Below are 16,432 nucleotides of genomic sequence, written 5' to 3' on the forward strand. Positions count from 1 at the left end.
TACCCTGCTAATCCCCCTGACACTAAGGCGCAATTCACCATGGCCAATCAACCTAACCTGCACATCTTTGGAGTGTGGGAGGAAACCAGAGCATCCAGAGGATTCCAAAGATGTGCAGGTTTGGCCATGCTAAATTGCACTTAGTGTCAGGGGGATTAGCAGGATAAATATGGAGGGTTATGGGAATAGGGCCTAGGTGGGATTGTGGTTGGTGCAGACTCGATGGGCTGAATGGCCTCCTTCTGCACTGGAAACCCACGCAGACACGGGGAGAATGTGCAGACTCTGCACAGACAGTCACCCAAGGTCAGAATCGAACTTGGGTCCCTGGCGCTGTGCTAACCACTGTGCCAGCGTGGCATCCATCCCTTGGACATGGGCAAAAGGAGAGGAATGTGAGATATTAAAACAAACAATTTGCTTTTTATGTAGTGCTTCATCACGTCCAAAGTTTCATAACTTAATAACTTGCAGCATTTAGGCCAATTCTAGCAGAGCCACAATGAAATGTACTGGAGTTTAACCCTGATAAATGTGAGGTGATTCATTTTGGTAGGACTAATTTAAATGTGGATTACAGGGTCAAAGGTAGGGTTCTGAAGACTGTGGAGGAACAGAGAGATCTTGGGGTTCATATCCACAGATCTCTAAAGGTTGCCACTCAAGTGGATAGAGCTGTGAAGAAGGCCTATAGTGTGTTAGCTTTTATTAACAGGGGGTTGGAGTTTAAGAGCCGTGGGGTTATGCTGCAACTGTACAGGACCTTGGTGAGACCACATTTGGAATATTGTGTGCAGTTCTGGTCACCTCACTATAAGAAGGATGTGGAAGCGCTGGAAAGAGTGCAGAGGAGATTTACCAGGATGCTGCCTGGTTTGGAGGGTAGGTCTTATGAGGAAAGGTTGAGGGAGCTAGGGCTGTTCTCTCTGGAGCGGAGGAGGCTGAGGGGAGACTTAATAGAGGTTTATAAAATGATGAAGGGGATAGATAGAGTGAACGTTCAAAGACTATTTCCTCGGGTGGATGGAGCTATTACAAGGGGGCATAACTATAGGGTTCGTGGTGGGAGATACAGGAAGGATATCAGAGGTAGGTTCTTTACGCAGAGAGTGGTTGGGGTGTGGAATGGACTGCCTGCAGTGATAGTGAAGTCAGACACTTTAGGAACATTTAAGCGGTTATTGGATAGGCACATGGAGCACACCAGGATGATAGGGAGTGGGATAGCTTGGTCTTGGTTTCAGATAAAGCTCGGCACAACATCGTGGGCCGAAGGGCCTGTTCTGTGCTGTACTGTTCTATGTTCTATGTTCTAGAATAGTGTTTCCTGATGTTTGTACTGCACAGTGGGTAGTGTCGTTACTTACTATCAGCAGGGGGGTTGTGGGCTGACTTATTTATCATTCATGAACAGATGTACAAGCATTTCAGAAACAATGACTCTTTTCATGTATCTTATCTGATGATTTTTGGTTGTTTCCAGTAACTTCCCCTTTATGAAGAGACACAGACGCTCGAGTCCCAGTCCTGTGATCCTGCGACAGCTCGAACTGGAGGCGAAGGCAAAGGCAGCTGCTAGCGGGACGAAGGTGGTCGACATAACACAGGTTATGAGCAAGTTAGATCGCAGGAACCAGCTGAAGCAGGAGCCTCCCAAACAAGAGGCTCAATAAACACCCTCAGGAAATGTTAAACCACCATGTCCACGAAACGCTCAACAAATGAAACATTTAACACAGAGAAGGACATGTACCCAGTGCTCGAAGTGTGAGAGGATGGGCCACATGTTGGCACCAGCACATCACCAAGCTGTAATATCATTTATTGTGAGTTTCCTTCCAAACCCCTACCCTCCAGCATGACTCCTCTAGCCCCTCCTGTTCCTGTATAACCTCATCCCCTCTACCCTCCCCTCTCCTCCCCTCTCTTCTCCCCTCTTCCCTCCTCCTCTCCCCACCACCCTCCCCTCCACCCCCTCCAACTCCCCTTTACCTTCCCCTTCTGCCCGCCACACTTCCCCCTACCTTGCTTGCTCTCCCCTCTCCCCTCCACCTTCTCCCCTCCCCCCTCCACCTTCTCCCCTCCACCTTCTCCCCTCCACCCTCTCTCCCTCCACCCTCTCCCCTCCACCCTCTCTCCCTCCACTCTCTCCCCCTCCACCCTCTCCCCCACCACCCTCTCCCCCTCCACCCTCTCCCCCTCCACCCTCTCCCCCTCCACCCTCTCCCCCTCCACCCTCTCCCCTCCACCCTCTCCCCCTCCACCCTCTCCCCCTCCACCCTCTCCCCCTCCACCCTCTCCCCCTCCACCCTCTCCCCCTCCACCCTCTCCCCTCCACCCTCTCCCCCTCCACCCTCTCCCCTCCACCCTCTCCCCTCCACCCTCTCCCCCTCCACCCTCTCCCCCTCCACCCTCTCCCCCTCCACCCTCTCCCCCTCCACCCTCTCCCCCTCCACCCTCTCCCCCTCCACCCTCTCCCCCTCCACCCTCTCCCCCTCCACCCTCTCCCCCTCCACCCTCTCCCCCTCCACCCTCTCCCCCTCCACCCTCTCCCCCTCCACCCTCTCCCCCACCACCCTCTCCCCCTCCACCCTCTCCCCCTCCACCCTCTCCCCCTCCACCCTCTCCCCCTCCACCCTCTCCCCCTCCACCCTCTCCCCCTCCACCCTCTCCCCCCCCCACCCTCTCCCCCCCCACCCTCTCCCCCCCCACCCTCTCCCCCTCCACCCTCTCCCCCTCCACCCTCTCCCCTCTCCATTGCTTCACTTATATGGAATAATTTTGTGGTAAAATTCTTCTTGACCCAGCATAAAACTTAGAAAGTCATAGAAGTCATAGAAACCCTACAGTGCAGAAGGAGGCCATTCGGCCCATCGAGTCTGCACCGACCACAATCCCACCCAGGCCCTACCTTGATCCATTCCTTCATCACTAAGAGTGAATAGAGAGAGGCAGCGCACATTTATGCCACACAAGTAAAGGAACCTTAAGCTCAATGAAAAAGCACCTATTCAATTTATTGCCTCCCAGGTATAGTAGCATACAGCCCAGGATTATCCTCAGAGCTCTTTTGCCAGGGGAAGTAGTTGGGGCAGAATCAGCTCCCAGGAAACTTGGCGTCTAACAGCATTCTACAAATAGCAGTGAGAGGAATGAGCATCTCATTTATGTTTTGGGAATTTTTGGTGAAGGAATGTTGGCCAAAGCACTGAAGTCTCCTTAACTGAGGTTCTTTCACATCTACCCAAGCAGGCAGACTGGGCTTAGTGTAATGTCCCATCTCACGGGTTGGAGTTGACCCTAACTCATGAGCAAGGGATTGAGCCACTTAAGCTGATGCTAAAGTTCCTATTTTCCAAACTTGAGGTCCTAGCACAGAGTTTAATTTTTCCTGTGCCCACAATATTTTGTCTGACATGCGCTGTCAGTAAGCCTCCAAAAATCAGGCTTAATGCGAGCTTTGGTTTGATGATGCTTTTCTGTGGAAGCACCTTGGTATGTTTTACTATATATAGTAAAGACATTATATGAATTTCTCTTAGTACAATTGCACTAACTACATGTTATTTAGAACTCAGCTACATAATGGAAGTTGCGGGGAGGGGGGTTGTCAAATAATTATTTTCAAGTGAGCAGTGCCCCATTATCCAAATGTTCAGAGGTTGACTATTTCATTCAATTTTCTATTGCTTCCCATGTGCAGCCCAAACCCATCCCCCCACCCTATATCCCATCACCTTCCCACATACCCAACCTCCCAGTCCCCGATACCCTCCCATCATCCATAACTCCCACCATCACTCACTTCAGCATCCCAGAATCTCCTCCATCACAAAATCCAGTACCTCATTTTGAAACTGTCCTTCGAGCCCTGCGTATAGTGTACCTGTCTAGAACTGTACCAGTAAGTGTCAATGAAAATCTAAATATTGGCTATTGAACACAATAATTAGTTGTAGCTGTTTGTTGATGCGATCTGATATTCCTTGTCTTCAGTTCATGATTTCCTGCCACTCTGTGGTCACCGAAGGTTTACAAACGAGCTTACACTGGTGACTGGAGAGATTCAGAGGGTGGCTTCTAATTATACTTCCCACTCGAGTGCATGTCGGGACAGGCAAATGAGTGGAAAATTTCCGGTGGGGAAGTGTGTGATCTGGTTTGTGGACATGTGGGGGAGTTGAAGGGTAATGTGCATCTACTCAAGAGGAACAGAAAAGTCCCAAAAATGCTCAGTAGAATAAAGAATAAGTATTGCACTCACATAGAACAAGTCATCGCATGACAGGGGACTATGCAAACACATACCTTGGTTCATTAAGTTGTCCTTCTCAATTCTTAAATGTGAAATTGTGTACAAGTTTATGAACTTTCCAATGCTGCTATCAGGATAAATACCTGCTTTCTGAAAGTTAGTTGCAAAGAATGGTCAGTCCCACCATTTTGATCATTTCTGTCTATTTGTGTTGAAGTTTTGAATATTTTAATGCACCTTCAGGGTGGTGACTGGGAGAAGTTACTCAGCCAACAGATCAAAGTTAACAGGTTAACATAAGTAGATGCTGCCGTTATTGGGGATTTCTCTTGTGGAGTTACTAAAGCTGAAAGTGCAATGGAAATAATGAGTTAACAAGCTGAAACAACACAGGTTACGCCAGTCTTATACTCATGTGCAAGGACATTCTTACAACAATGGTTTCATGAACAGTTTTAGACTCTTAATTCCAGATTTTTACTGAATTTTCAAATTTCGCCATCTGCCGTGGTGGGATTTGAACCCGGGTCCCCAGAGCATTACCCTGGGTCTCAGGATTACTAGTCTAGTGACAATACCAGTACACCATTGCCTCCCCCTAACTTGGCGCTGAATCATCTGTGTGGGAGAGAGGGGGGGTCTGGGAGGAATTACACTGTTCTATTATCTCGAGCATTTCACCATGGAGAGTGTATGACAGGGTTTACAGGAAAGAAAATGCCTCAGGGTTTAGTAGCCTCTCTGTCCTTTCCCTTTTAAAATGGGTCTTAGCATTGTGTTCAACGCTTCTGTTCCCTGCTATTGATTAGGTGGATCTGTCAGCTTTCTGTCAGGTACACATGAACAGTCTTTCGTCTTTGCTCTGTTTGATTTCATGCAAGTGCAGCTAGTGTCTCCATTGTGGCCTGCTCTGAAACTGTCACGTATCATGGTTAGAATTTCTGCCCGCTTTCAAAAGTTCAGTTCTCCGTGATATTGATTCAGTGAAATGAAAGGAAATCAAATAATAGGAAGGCATTTGCAGACCAAAAGAACAAATCACAGGAGAAAGTGTGCAAGGGGAATGATTTACATCTAAGAAAACACACAGTAGTAGGAGGCTATATAAATAGGATAACACACATAACGCCATATACAATACATAGGAATGAACATCCTACAAAGGAACATAGGTAGTACGAGATCAGATATGAGAGTCTGTTCCAATGCAGTAACACATCGGTTCAGTTAACAAACAGTTGAAAAAGGCTCAAGCAGTTTATCTGCCATCATAACCTTAAGGTGTGTTACTTTGTTTTGAAGCAAGTTTGAATTTACAATATAGAGCACAAATGCCATTATTCTAGTTGTAAGGAGCTCTGCAGTTTTAAAGTAGTCAATCAATCCTAGCTTGTATTATATGTTTTGGTTGCAGTGAATGACATGCTGGAGTATTAGACTAAATCAAGGTATCAGAGAGTGGGGCAGAGGGAGTGGCTTTGTGCTCATGATGGATCCACATATCATTAGGTTCCTGGTCAGAGTTACAAACATATGAATTAGGACTGTGTCACTGTGGGGTGGTGAGAGAGCAGCAGAGTCTATACTGCCAGATTGGAAGGCAATTTACCACTGAGTTGCTTTTGTACAATTCCCAACTTTAACATTGACTATTACCCAGGAGCAGGTTTCCATAAACCATGATTGGCATTGGTAAAGCAAGGAGGAGGGAGAAGGTAACGGCAAAATACTGCGGATGCTGGAATCTGAAACAAAAACAGAAAATGCTGGAGAAACACAGCAGGTCCGACAGCATCCGTGGAGAGAGAATAGAGCCAACCTTTTGTGTCAGCGCTGACAAAGGGGTCACCCAGAGTCGAAACGGTGGCTCTATTCTCTCTCCACGGGTGCTGTCAGACCTGCTGAGATTTTCCAGGAGAAAGAAGGATTTGGACAACTAGTCATTGGAGTGCCAGTGTCCCACAAGATTCAAACCACGGTGACAATGAACCATGTGAGCTAAACAGAAATGCCACTGTGATGCATCCTTCAAACTGCCACTGTAGGTTCTTGTTGCCATGGTGTTGCAATGAGGAAATTACATTGCACGTAGCTTATTTGTGATCCTTCCTGTGATCAAACCACTTTGTTATAAAAGGCACTCGTTTCCCGTCACATGACACATTTCAAAATAAAACCGAGGGGTGTCGTGTTCAGAATGTCAGTGAGTTTAGCGGCAATAACAAGAAGCTGGAACTTCTGATCAAAATTCTAAAAAGGTCATAGAGTCCTAACACTACAGAAAGAGGCCACTTTCCCCGGGTCAACATGCAAACAATAATGGATGGGAACAGACCCGCTGGTTAATCCAAATCTGATCCACGCAATTACAATGCTTGTGCCTCACAACATATACACTGCACCACCATGCCCCCCCCCACCCCCCCACCCACCGCCCCATCCAATAACCCAGCAAAAACCAGGGCAAAATTTTCTGCTATTTTAACTAACTGTCAACTAAGGTGGGAAAAGCGGTGTGCTATTCACCAGCTCCACCAATGTCTTTTCCCACCATATGTTTTGGAACTTAGTTAATAAAAATGCTGGAGACGGGTCCCAAAACATCACGCTGGCAGGATGGGCACTTAATAAATCCACTATGCCAGCAACCTCGGCCTTCAACAGATGGCAGCTCCATTTTTAAAGGCCTCCTTGATCTAACAAAATAAAAACAAGGTATCCCCCCCACAGAACACAACCCCCCCCAAACTTCCTGACCTGGGAACCCACCTCCATGGGTGGGGGGTGTTATCTCCCCAATGGAACTTCTCCCAGGCACTTCCCCCGGGCAGGGTTTTCTCCCCCCGGGCTCTGTGTACTCCCATTACATCATTGGCTTGGAGCGGGAAAAATCAAGTGGGGAAAACCTCCAACCAAGAAAGCTGTTTTGGGATTCCCTCTTGATTCTCTGTCCCCCGCCCGCTGCCATTCCCATCCGTCGAAAACGGGGGTGGAAAATTCCCCCCCACCCCATGTGGGAGAGGCACAATAAGTATAAAAATTCTGCCCAATTAGGGGGAAAGTCTGAAAAATTCCCTTCTGTCCCTCCTCTTCCTCCTTCTCCTCCTCAGGTGATCGAGCAGCAGTCGAGCAGAGCTCACAGGGCCTGATGAATGTATCACTATTCTCCATTATTCTCTGGCGAATAAAAAAACACCCTCCTAACACCTAATGTTGGTCTGGCCTTGCACGACTTGAGATTGTTAGGTGATTAGTTTCAGGAGCATGTGTCACACCGCCTCTGTATTTTAACATTAAATTTCCACAGACTGCAGCTCTTGTGAACCGTGGATTTTCAGAATGAGATGTCTTGGCTGCAGGTTTTATTTCATGTTCATTGAATAAAAATAAAGTCATGTCAATCATTGCACATCTGCTTTATGTGTTTTCTGTTGAGTTTGATTGGTGTTCTCATCTTGTTCCAAAGCCTGGATTTGACAGTTGTGTGTTGCATTGTAAAACTCCAAATCCATTTCCTCATTTTCATTGTGTCTTCCACATGCTACTTTTCAAAGATTCTTCCCATTCATCCAGTGCCACCATCATTGTTGAATGCCATCTGATGTCTTTTTGCATCTTTATTTGAAATTCTAAAACAATCTTTTACTTGACGCACATCCCCAACATATTCCCTTTTGCATCATGTAGCCCTTGTCAACAGAGGTTCATCACAACCTTCAGTTTGTGCTAAAATAATCACTGTTGTGACAAGCTCCCTCTTGAGATCTTTCCTCGTTATTTTTTATGGTCTGAGGATCTTGCATGATCAGAAAGTTCCATCTGCTGCATTTTGATGAAATAAAGAGTAACTCCGCTCCGCTGGGAATCAACATCCTCACCCACCCTCTCTGAGATCTCTTAATGTTTCTCTACTCCATCTCTTCCATTCACAGGTGTATTTTGGTTTATTTTTCCCATTGTTTCTACGCTGTGCACTATGCCCCCCCCCCGCCCCTCCTCCCCATAGAACACAGAAAAAATACAGCACAAACAGGCCCTTCGGCCCACAAGTTGCGCCGGTCATGTCCCTACCTACCTAGGCTTATATATAGGCTTACCTATAACCCTCAATCCTATTAAGTTCCATGTACTCATCCAGAAGTCTCTTAAAAGACCCTATCGAGTTTGCCTCCACCACCACTGATGGCAGCCGATTCCACTCACCCACCACCCTCTGAGTGAAAAACTTACCCCTGACATCTCCTCTGTACCTACTCCCCAGCACCTTAAACCTGTGTCCTCTCGTAGCAGCCATTTCAGCCCTGGGAAAAAGCCTCCGAGAATCCACCCGATCTATAGCTCTCAACATCTTGCACATCTCTATCAGGTCACCTCTCATCCTTCGTCTCTCCAAGGAGAAAAGACCGAGTTCCCTCAACCTATCCTCATAAGGCATGCCAACCAATCCAGGCAACATCCTTGTAAATCTTCTCTGCACCCTTTCAATAATTTCCACATCTTGTGTTTTTCCACAGTCTCAAGCAACAGGCAGCACGATGCCAGGAACATGACCATGCTGCTCACCTAATGGCTGTTGAGAGATGTACATGGCATTGTCTTGCTCCAATGCCGGAAGTAGGAATCCGGTACATCTTTTAAAAATTCATTCATAGGATGTGGGTGTCACTGGCTAGGCCAGCATTTATTGCCCATCCCTAATTGACCTTGAGAAGGTGGTGGTGAACTGCCTTATCGAACCTCTGCAGTCCATATGGTGTAACACAGTGCTGTTAGAGAGGGAGTCCCTGGATTTTGACCGATCATGATGGAAAATGGGTTTCCAGTTAGTCACCGTGTGGTGTACTGATGTGCTGTGTAATTTACATTTCTGTTAGGAAGGTGAGAATCTATTTTTTCCAGAAATGGTGTTACTTTAACCCCTAAGAATAACACAGAGCAAGCAACGTATGCGCGGGGATTTTCTGTCTTTGCATAATGTCCAAAATAAAATCTTTAAAACTGGTGAAGGGAACAAAAGATAAATCTTACTGAAATAAAAACCTTGCAATTTGCAACATAAGAGCAGAAACCCCCAGAGTCAGACATCAGACCTTACCATCACCACTGCCCCTCACCCTCCCCCCTCCCCACTGCCTCTAGCCCGCCCCACTGCCCCTCACCCTCCCCCTCCCCACTGCCTCCTACTTTCCCCACTGCCCCTTTCTCTCCCCACTGCCCCTTTCTCTCCCCACTGCCCCTTTCTCTCCCCACTGCCCCTTACCCTCCCCACTGCCCCTTACCCTCCCCACTGCCCCTTACCCTCCCCACTGCCTCACCCTCCCCACTGCCCCTCACCCACCCCATTTCCCCTCACCCTCTCCACTGCCCCTCGCCCTCCCCACTACCCTTTGTCCTCCCCTGCCCCTCACCCTCTGGACTGCCCTTCACCTTCCCCCCTCCCCCCACTGCCCCTTACCCTCCCCACTGCTCCTCGCCCTCCGGACTGCCCCTAGCCCTTCCCACTGCCCCTCGCACTCCCCCCCCCCCCACCGCACACCCCATCCCCTCCCCACTGTCCCTCACCCTCCCCACTGTCTCTCACTCTCCTGACTGCCCCTCACCCTCCCCACTGGACTTCAACTTTACCACTGCTCAGACTTGGCACCTTTTAAGATAAAATTAAATTGCTGATCATCGACATCATACATTGCAATTAATCTTGAGATGTATTTTAACAATTCTCTCTAAGGGTCTATAAAGATTTTTCCATACGTGGGTGGACTGTAATGTTTTCGATATGCATTGCGTCATTGAGTTTCTACATTGTGGCTCATTCATGCATCTACCTGCTGCTTATTTTAGTCAACAAATGTTACTGAGGGTTAAAAACTATGTAAATAGCCCAAATGGATACTGTAATCACTGATTAATCATTTTGAATGTTAGAAAGCAACATTCAAAACCATTCTGATCCTCTCCTTTATAGCCAGAGACTAATATTGGCATTAGATGTCAATGGAGCTAGTCCCACAATGGGGGTAAGATTGTGACTTTGTGCAATTGTATAGAATGAGGGTAAAGCTCATTTAGATCTCTTACCATTGGCTATTCAACCAGAGATGGCTCCTGGTAGAAGCACTCAAACATGTATTAGGAGTCAGTGTCTATTATTAAACAAAGTGCACATTCATCTGTCTTAAGCAACACATCACCCAGCTCATATCTGCACTGGATGTTCCCAAGCATTTTGGGATCAAACAAGTGCTCTCTCATGAAAGACTCAGTGAGGCAATGGTGCCAGGAACACTCAATGTCCCTCTGTTAGGATAAAGGCCTCCCCTGGGCAGACATTACAAGGATTTCTGCAAACTGGAATGCAATGTTGCACTCAGTGTTCCTGGCTTCTGATCTAGAATCCAATGACCTCCCACTATAGCTATGACAGGAGTACAACAGAATGGATGGATATTTTCCAACCCGATAAATTTGTAATGAAGGATACAAACGCATAATCATGACTTCCTTGATCTGTAGTCATGGTGACAAGTCATGACAGACTCTTTAGTGCAGACAGGAGCAACACTGTCCCAGTTAGTGCTGTTTTTACCCCCACCACATGAAAGAAAATCCACGTCGCCACATCATCACTACCAGGGAAACATGGCTTTTCCTAATTCATTTGCTTGATATTCACAAGGAAGCTACTGATTGTGTGGTTCACTGCATTGTTCTCTGAAACCTCTTTTCTCAATAGCTGCAATGTAACCCTTGGCCTGTCAGGTTTTTATAATGGATGTTTCTTGGTGTTGAAAGAGTTGTGCAAACGGTAACCAGAAAATGACATTGGGATACTCTGTCCGTGAGGGTCATGGATGCTCAGTTGTTGAGCATGTTCAACATTGAGATCAGTAGGTTTAGCCCTGATCTTACTGAACAGCAGAGCAGTCTGAAGGGGGTTGGATAGCCTGTTCCTTCACCTTTTCATTATGTTCTTATGTTCTGAACCTTTTTCCTTTTTTTATAGATATGTAGGTTTACTGCACCTGTTCCCCACCTGACAGTGTACACAGGCTTATGTATGCCACCTTGCTCCCCAAGCCCATCCTTATCCAATCCTGCCAACAGTGACGGGCCCTTCAGCTCCCCCAGATACATTCCACTGCCAAATAGTGCCATCTGCCCCTCACCCATCAGCGTAGCCATAGACAGCACTCCAGCGATGGAAAGAAAACGCCAGCAGAATCATTCCATTTCTAATCAATGCTCCTCAGTTGCTGAAAGCACTGAGTTGTCAGTTGGGTCCGAGTCGAGCACCTGCCACCGGACACCAGTATCCGTGGAAACCAAACCTTCCCAGAAATCTAAAATGACTCTGTCCTTCAGCAAGTTTTTGAAACGGGGCTGTACAAATTCTCCAGTCTTTGCAACTTTGTCTCCCAAATGCATCTCGCTGAACAATCGCAAGATCCAACCTTTAAACGGTGAAGAGAAACCGCTACAGCAAAAGCCAAGGAGAGTGTCCAAGTAAGTCAATTCACTTTTCTTCCAGTGTTTTTTGATTTATTTTTAGATTTCAATTCATACGTTACGCCTTGTAGCGATTCAGTCGGCTCCTCGAACTTTCCTCTTTTCAATTGAATCTCAACTCTATTTCTTTGCATTTCTTCAACCTGCCTTGACTATCTTACAAACAAAAATCTACTGACCTGAGTTTTGAAAGTTTATGCTGAACCAGCCCCCATGATATTATCAGGGAAGAGAGAGTTCAACATTCTTATGACCCTCTGAGTGAAAAGCACATCTGTATTTAGTACTCAAGCCTTTCCAGATGGTTCCAATGCAATGCCTGATGACATATTAACTCAAGCAGACGAACTCAGAAAAGGTCACAACCTTAATCTCTGGTATCCTGAATCATAATCATAGAATCCCTACAGTACAGAAGTTGGCCATTCGGTCCATCGAGTCTGCACCGACAATAATCCCACTCTATCCCGGTAAGCCCACATATTTACTCTGTGTGACAATAAATGTGGGGATGGAATCAGTGATAGGTCTTTTACAAAGTGCGTCAGTGTTTCTGGAGCAGGAAGGAATGAAATTGCACAGTAGCGGGTTGCAAATGTGATTCCCCAATATTGACACTGCACCTACACAAACTGAGCAAGCTTGACTCAAATATGAAGAATGACCACCTGGCTCAAGTATTGGAGAGTGTTGGTGCTCGTGGAACTGTATCCCAGCAAGAAGTTTCACTTTCAGAAAAGGACAAAGAAAACGAGGGCAAATAGCCAATGAAAATACCTATAACAAATGCAACCCTCAAAGCATTTAGAATTTTGAAAAAAACTTTGTAATCTTTGATTCTGTTCCCTCAGCTTCTTCCAGATCAAAGTAGACATTCCATCTGAATGCAGAATTTACCCGATAGACTCCGAGGATGAGGATGAAGATTGTCACTGCACCTACAAGGACTCTGCGAAGGAGGTGATTTGTCCTTGGGAGAGTGTGGCAGAGGAAAGTAAAGCAGGATGATGGGAGTTCAGTTTAAGACCAATGAACTAGGAGATACCCACGTATTTGAGCTGCCTTAATTGGAGATTCAGGAAACCAGCCCTTCCGCTAAATTAGCAAATACTAGCTTGGTGCTAGTGTTTTAAATGTCATATACGTCTTCGGTTAATGATGGCAAATCTTCACTTTTATTTCTCTTGATAAAGCAATTTCTGCTTCCCCACGTAGATCATCCAGGTTGCCACTACACTGCTCTTTTCTGCTAAGAATCTATAATAACTCCAGGAGTCAGCTGTAATAACAGATGTGTTGAGTATAGGGCTAACGGGAGGACTTTGAATAGTGTGGAGGAGCAGAGGGATCTAGGTGTATGTGTGCATAGATCCCTGAAAGTTGGGAATCAAGTAGATAAGGTTGTTAAGAAGGCATATGGTGTCTTGGCGTTTATTGGTAGGGGGATTGAATTTAGGAGTCGTAGCGTTATGTTGCAACTGTACACAACTCTGGTGCGGCCGCACTTGGAGTACTGTGTGCAGTTCTGGTCCCCACATTACAGGAAGGATGTGGAGGCTTTGGAGAGGGTGCAGAGGAGGTTTACCAGGATGTTGCCTGGTATGGAGGGGAGATCCTATGAGGAGAGGCTGAGGGATTTGGGATTGTTTTCGCTGGAAAGGCGGCGGCTAAGAGGGGATCTTATTGAAACATATAAGATGATTAGAGGTTTAGATAGGGTGGATAGTGATAGCCTTTTTCCTCTGATGGAGAAATCCAGCACGAGGGGGCATGGCTTTAAATTGAGGGGGGGTAGTTATAGAACCGATGTCAGGGGTAGGTTCTTTACCCAGAGGGTGGTGAGGGATTGGAATGCCCTGCCAGCATCAGTTGTAAATGCGCCTAGTTTGGGGGCGTTTAAGAGATCCGTAGATAGGTTCATGGACGAAAAGAAATTGGTTTAGGTTGGAGGGTCACAGTTTTTTTTTTAACTGGTCGGTGCAACATCGTGGGCCGAAGGGCCTGTTCTGCGCTGTAATGTTCTATGTTCTATGTTCTATGTAATGGAACGGTGCTTTATTGCACTAAATAAAGTAAAGCAAAAACCACAAGCCTGTGGTGAACACAAACAGTTCCCAACCAGAATTTAAAAATGGACCCACTCAGGGGCCTGCTTTACAAACGGTTCAGAATACAAGCTCCATCTGGTAAGGTGATTACCAATCACCAGGGAGTTCGTATTCTATGAGTCCTACAAGGAGGTCAATCAGGGATTCTCCATGCAAGTCCTGGGTGTTATCACAGAACAATGGGTAACTAAAGTCACCACAACAAAGTAAAACAGCTTCTGTACAGGAGTGAGCTTTAAAGTAAAGAACAGGGAAATTCCAGCTGCATCAGGTATCTATAATTCCTCCCAGGAAAAATACTCCATGGCAACCTGGAAGATCCAAATAAGTAAGCCCATGGAATAAGAGCGAGCAAAGGGATGGTTACGGTAATTGCAGACTTGGGTTTGCAATGCAGCAAAATGGTTTCATTTCTGTGTTTATTTTCTATTGAAATTTACTGTGTACATCAGAGTAAATAACATACACATTAGTTGGAAATGAGAGTGCTGAGCCCCTGTTTTTAAAGACCGTGTCTATTCAGATTATAAATGGAACTCTAGTTAAGAAAAAAGTTCATCTAATTTTCTTGGATAAAGCAGCATTGATCTTGTTGGCACCAGAATTCCTCAAGCCGTTTGTGTTAGTATTGTATACATTTCTACTTTTATAAAGAAATAGGAGAATTTGCATTTATATAGCAACGACCACCAACGTCCCAAAGTTCTCTCCAGTCAGTTAAGTGCTTTGAATTGTTGTCACTATTGTAATGTAGGAAATGATATATAGAATTATATGAATAGCGTATTTATAACTGTGACCAATGTTGTATGTTAATAAATTAACACATTCAATAGCCCAGAGGCTCAGATGGTGTAATGTACAAAGGAAATTGTATAATCTTCACTGAACTACAAAAGAAAAGTTGTGCAAAGTTGCCCTGCTGACTTTAGTAGATGGTGAAAGTATGAAACTATGGACAAAATCTTACCAAAAAAGGCAGAGTGTTGGTTCCGGTGTAAAAAATTGAGTGTTTCCTGCCAACAGCGCTGACATGTTTTCGGGCCGAATCTTATGCCTCATTAGGAAATTTTTTTATGCCCATGAGTTTCAAGTGACATGTTCCCTCTGATTCGCCTGCCCTGCAATGACTTAACTGCTGCAGTCACTGAGGAGCTCCATGTAAATGGCTCCTCAACACTTGTTCCACAACCACTGCAGGAGATGGCAGATAAGAAGGTGACACTGCACTTTTCAGAGGGTCTCTCACAAGGATGCTAGATAGTGTGGAGCAGAGGCAGGATACACTCTATCCCCGCCCCAGGAGACAGCCTTCCAGCAGGGTGACCACCCCCACCTGGGATTCAGTGGCAGCCCTGGTCAGTGCAAGTGCATTCCAGGTGAGAATGGGGCAGCTGTGTCAGAAGAAGATGAATGATCTTCTTCACTCAACCAGGGTAAGTGAACTACCCTGAGTCTCCCACTGGACCCTCTCGCACACCCCTCGCATCCCCAACCCTTGCTCTCATTCAGCCACCTTAGCCTTTGCCAACACCAGGCACCAGGTTCCCCCCCTCCCTCCCACAATCACCATGTTACCCCAGGAGCTGTGATGCTCCTCACGCCCCAGTTCCCACCCAAGTGGCACACCTCATCACCATCTTAAATGTCAACACTCCCACCTACACTCTCCCTATCAATCTCATTGCAGGACAAACTCAACCACAGCAGGCATCAGCGGGCACAGCCAGCTGGAGTCATGCCCAAGCTAAGAACCCTCAGACGTTTTGAGGCACTCTGGATTTTGAGCACATGATGCCATTCCCGCAGACGGAGAGTGTGGGTTCAAAATCACCCGCTATCTGTTGCAAAACCCCACTTGTGAAACCCTGTACAATGATATAGTTGTTTGATAATTAACAGTGACAAAGCACTGTAGGTACTTATGAAATCATGTTGACAAGATTACTGGTTTATAACCACAACTCGGTATCCCATTGCAATCTGGAAGATGCTTCTCAGCATTGTTCCATATATTATGAATCAGGTATAGAATGTAAACTCTGCTTCCCATTTCCTATTGTATTTTCTGATGTTGTAACTCTATTGTACAAGTGCCTAAACAGAAACTTTTGTTTGTTATTTTTAGTATTTTTATGATCTTTTCATTTGTAAATCCAATGAAATTGTGGATACTTTAGATCAAGCTGCTAAGTGTTCTTGTTGGTGTTAAATTAAATTATAAAGTGCACATTCACATATTTGATCACTATTATTTGTTATATCGATGTGGGTCTGATTTTTTGACACATTTCATTGAATACTAATCAGTGAAGCCCTTAAATATTCTGCTCCACCCACTTCCTTAACCCTCTAGAAAAAGCCCCATGGAGATGCAGGAAAGTCTTAATGGCCCAGATGGTCAGGTACCCTCCTACTCTCCCACCTGGAGATGTGCTAGGGGCCCCAAGTCCCAGTACACTGACTCGGTGAGAATTGTCTGAAAGTTTGAACTTCCAATAGGCAATTCCCTTGCTCCGTGGGGCCCTCCAAAGAGGTTTTCAGCCCCAAGTTACAGTTGGAG

General features: G+C 46.0%; 1 protein-coding gene across 1 annotated transcript in view; it reads left to right on the plus strand.

Annotated features, from left to right (window-relative positions):
- The window catches only part of rgs9b (regulator of G protein signaling 9b), an 80,329-nt gene extending 67,560 nt beyond the window's left edge, over window positions 1–12,769 (plus strand). The window contains exons 17-19 of the mRNA XM_078226068.1: window positions 1,484–1,607; window positions 11,259–11,758; window positions 12,613–12,769. Of these exons, the coding sequence (XP_078082194.1) occupies window positions 1,484–1,607; window positions 11,259–11,758; window positions 12,613–12,769 (781 nt within the window). The remainder of the gene's footprint in view (window positions 1–1,483; window positions 1,608–11,258; window positions 11,759–12,612) is intronic.
- The last annotated feature ends 3,663 nt before the right edge of the window (window positions 12,770–16,432 follow it).

The sequence above is a fragment of the Mustelus asterias genome, chromosome 12, assembly GCF_964213995.1.
Source record: "Mustelus asterias chromosome 12, sMusAst1.hap1.1, whole genome shotgun sequence".
Lineage (NCBI taxonomy): Eukaryota > Metazoa > Chordata > Chondrichthyes > Carcharhiniformes > Triakidae > Mustelus > Mustelus asterias.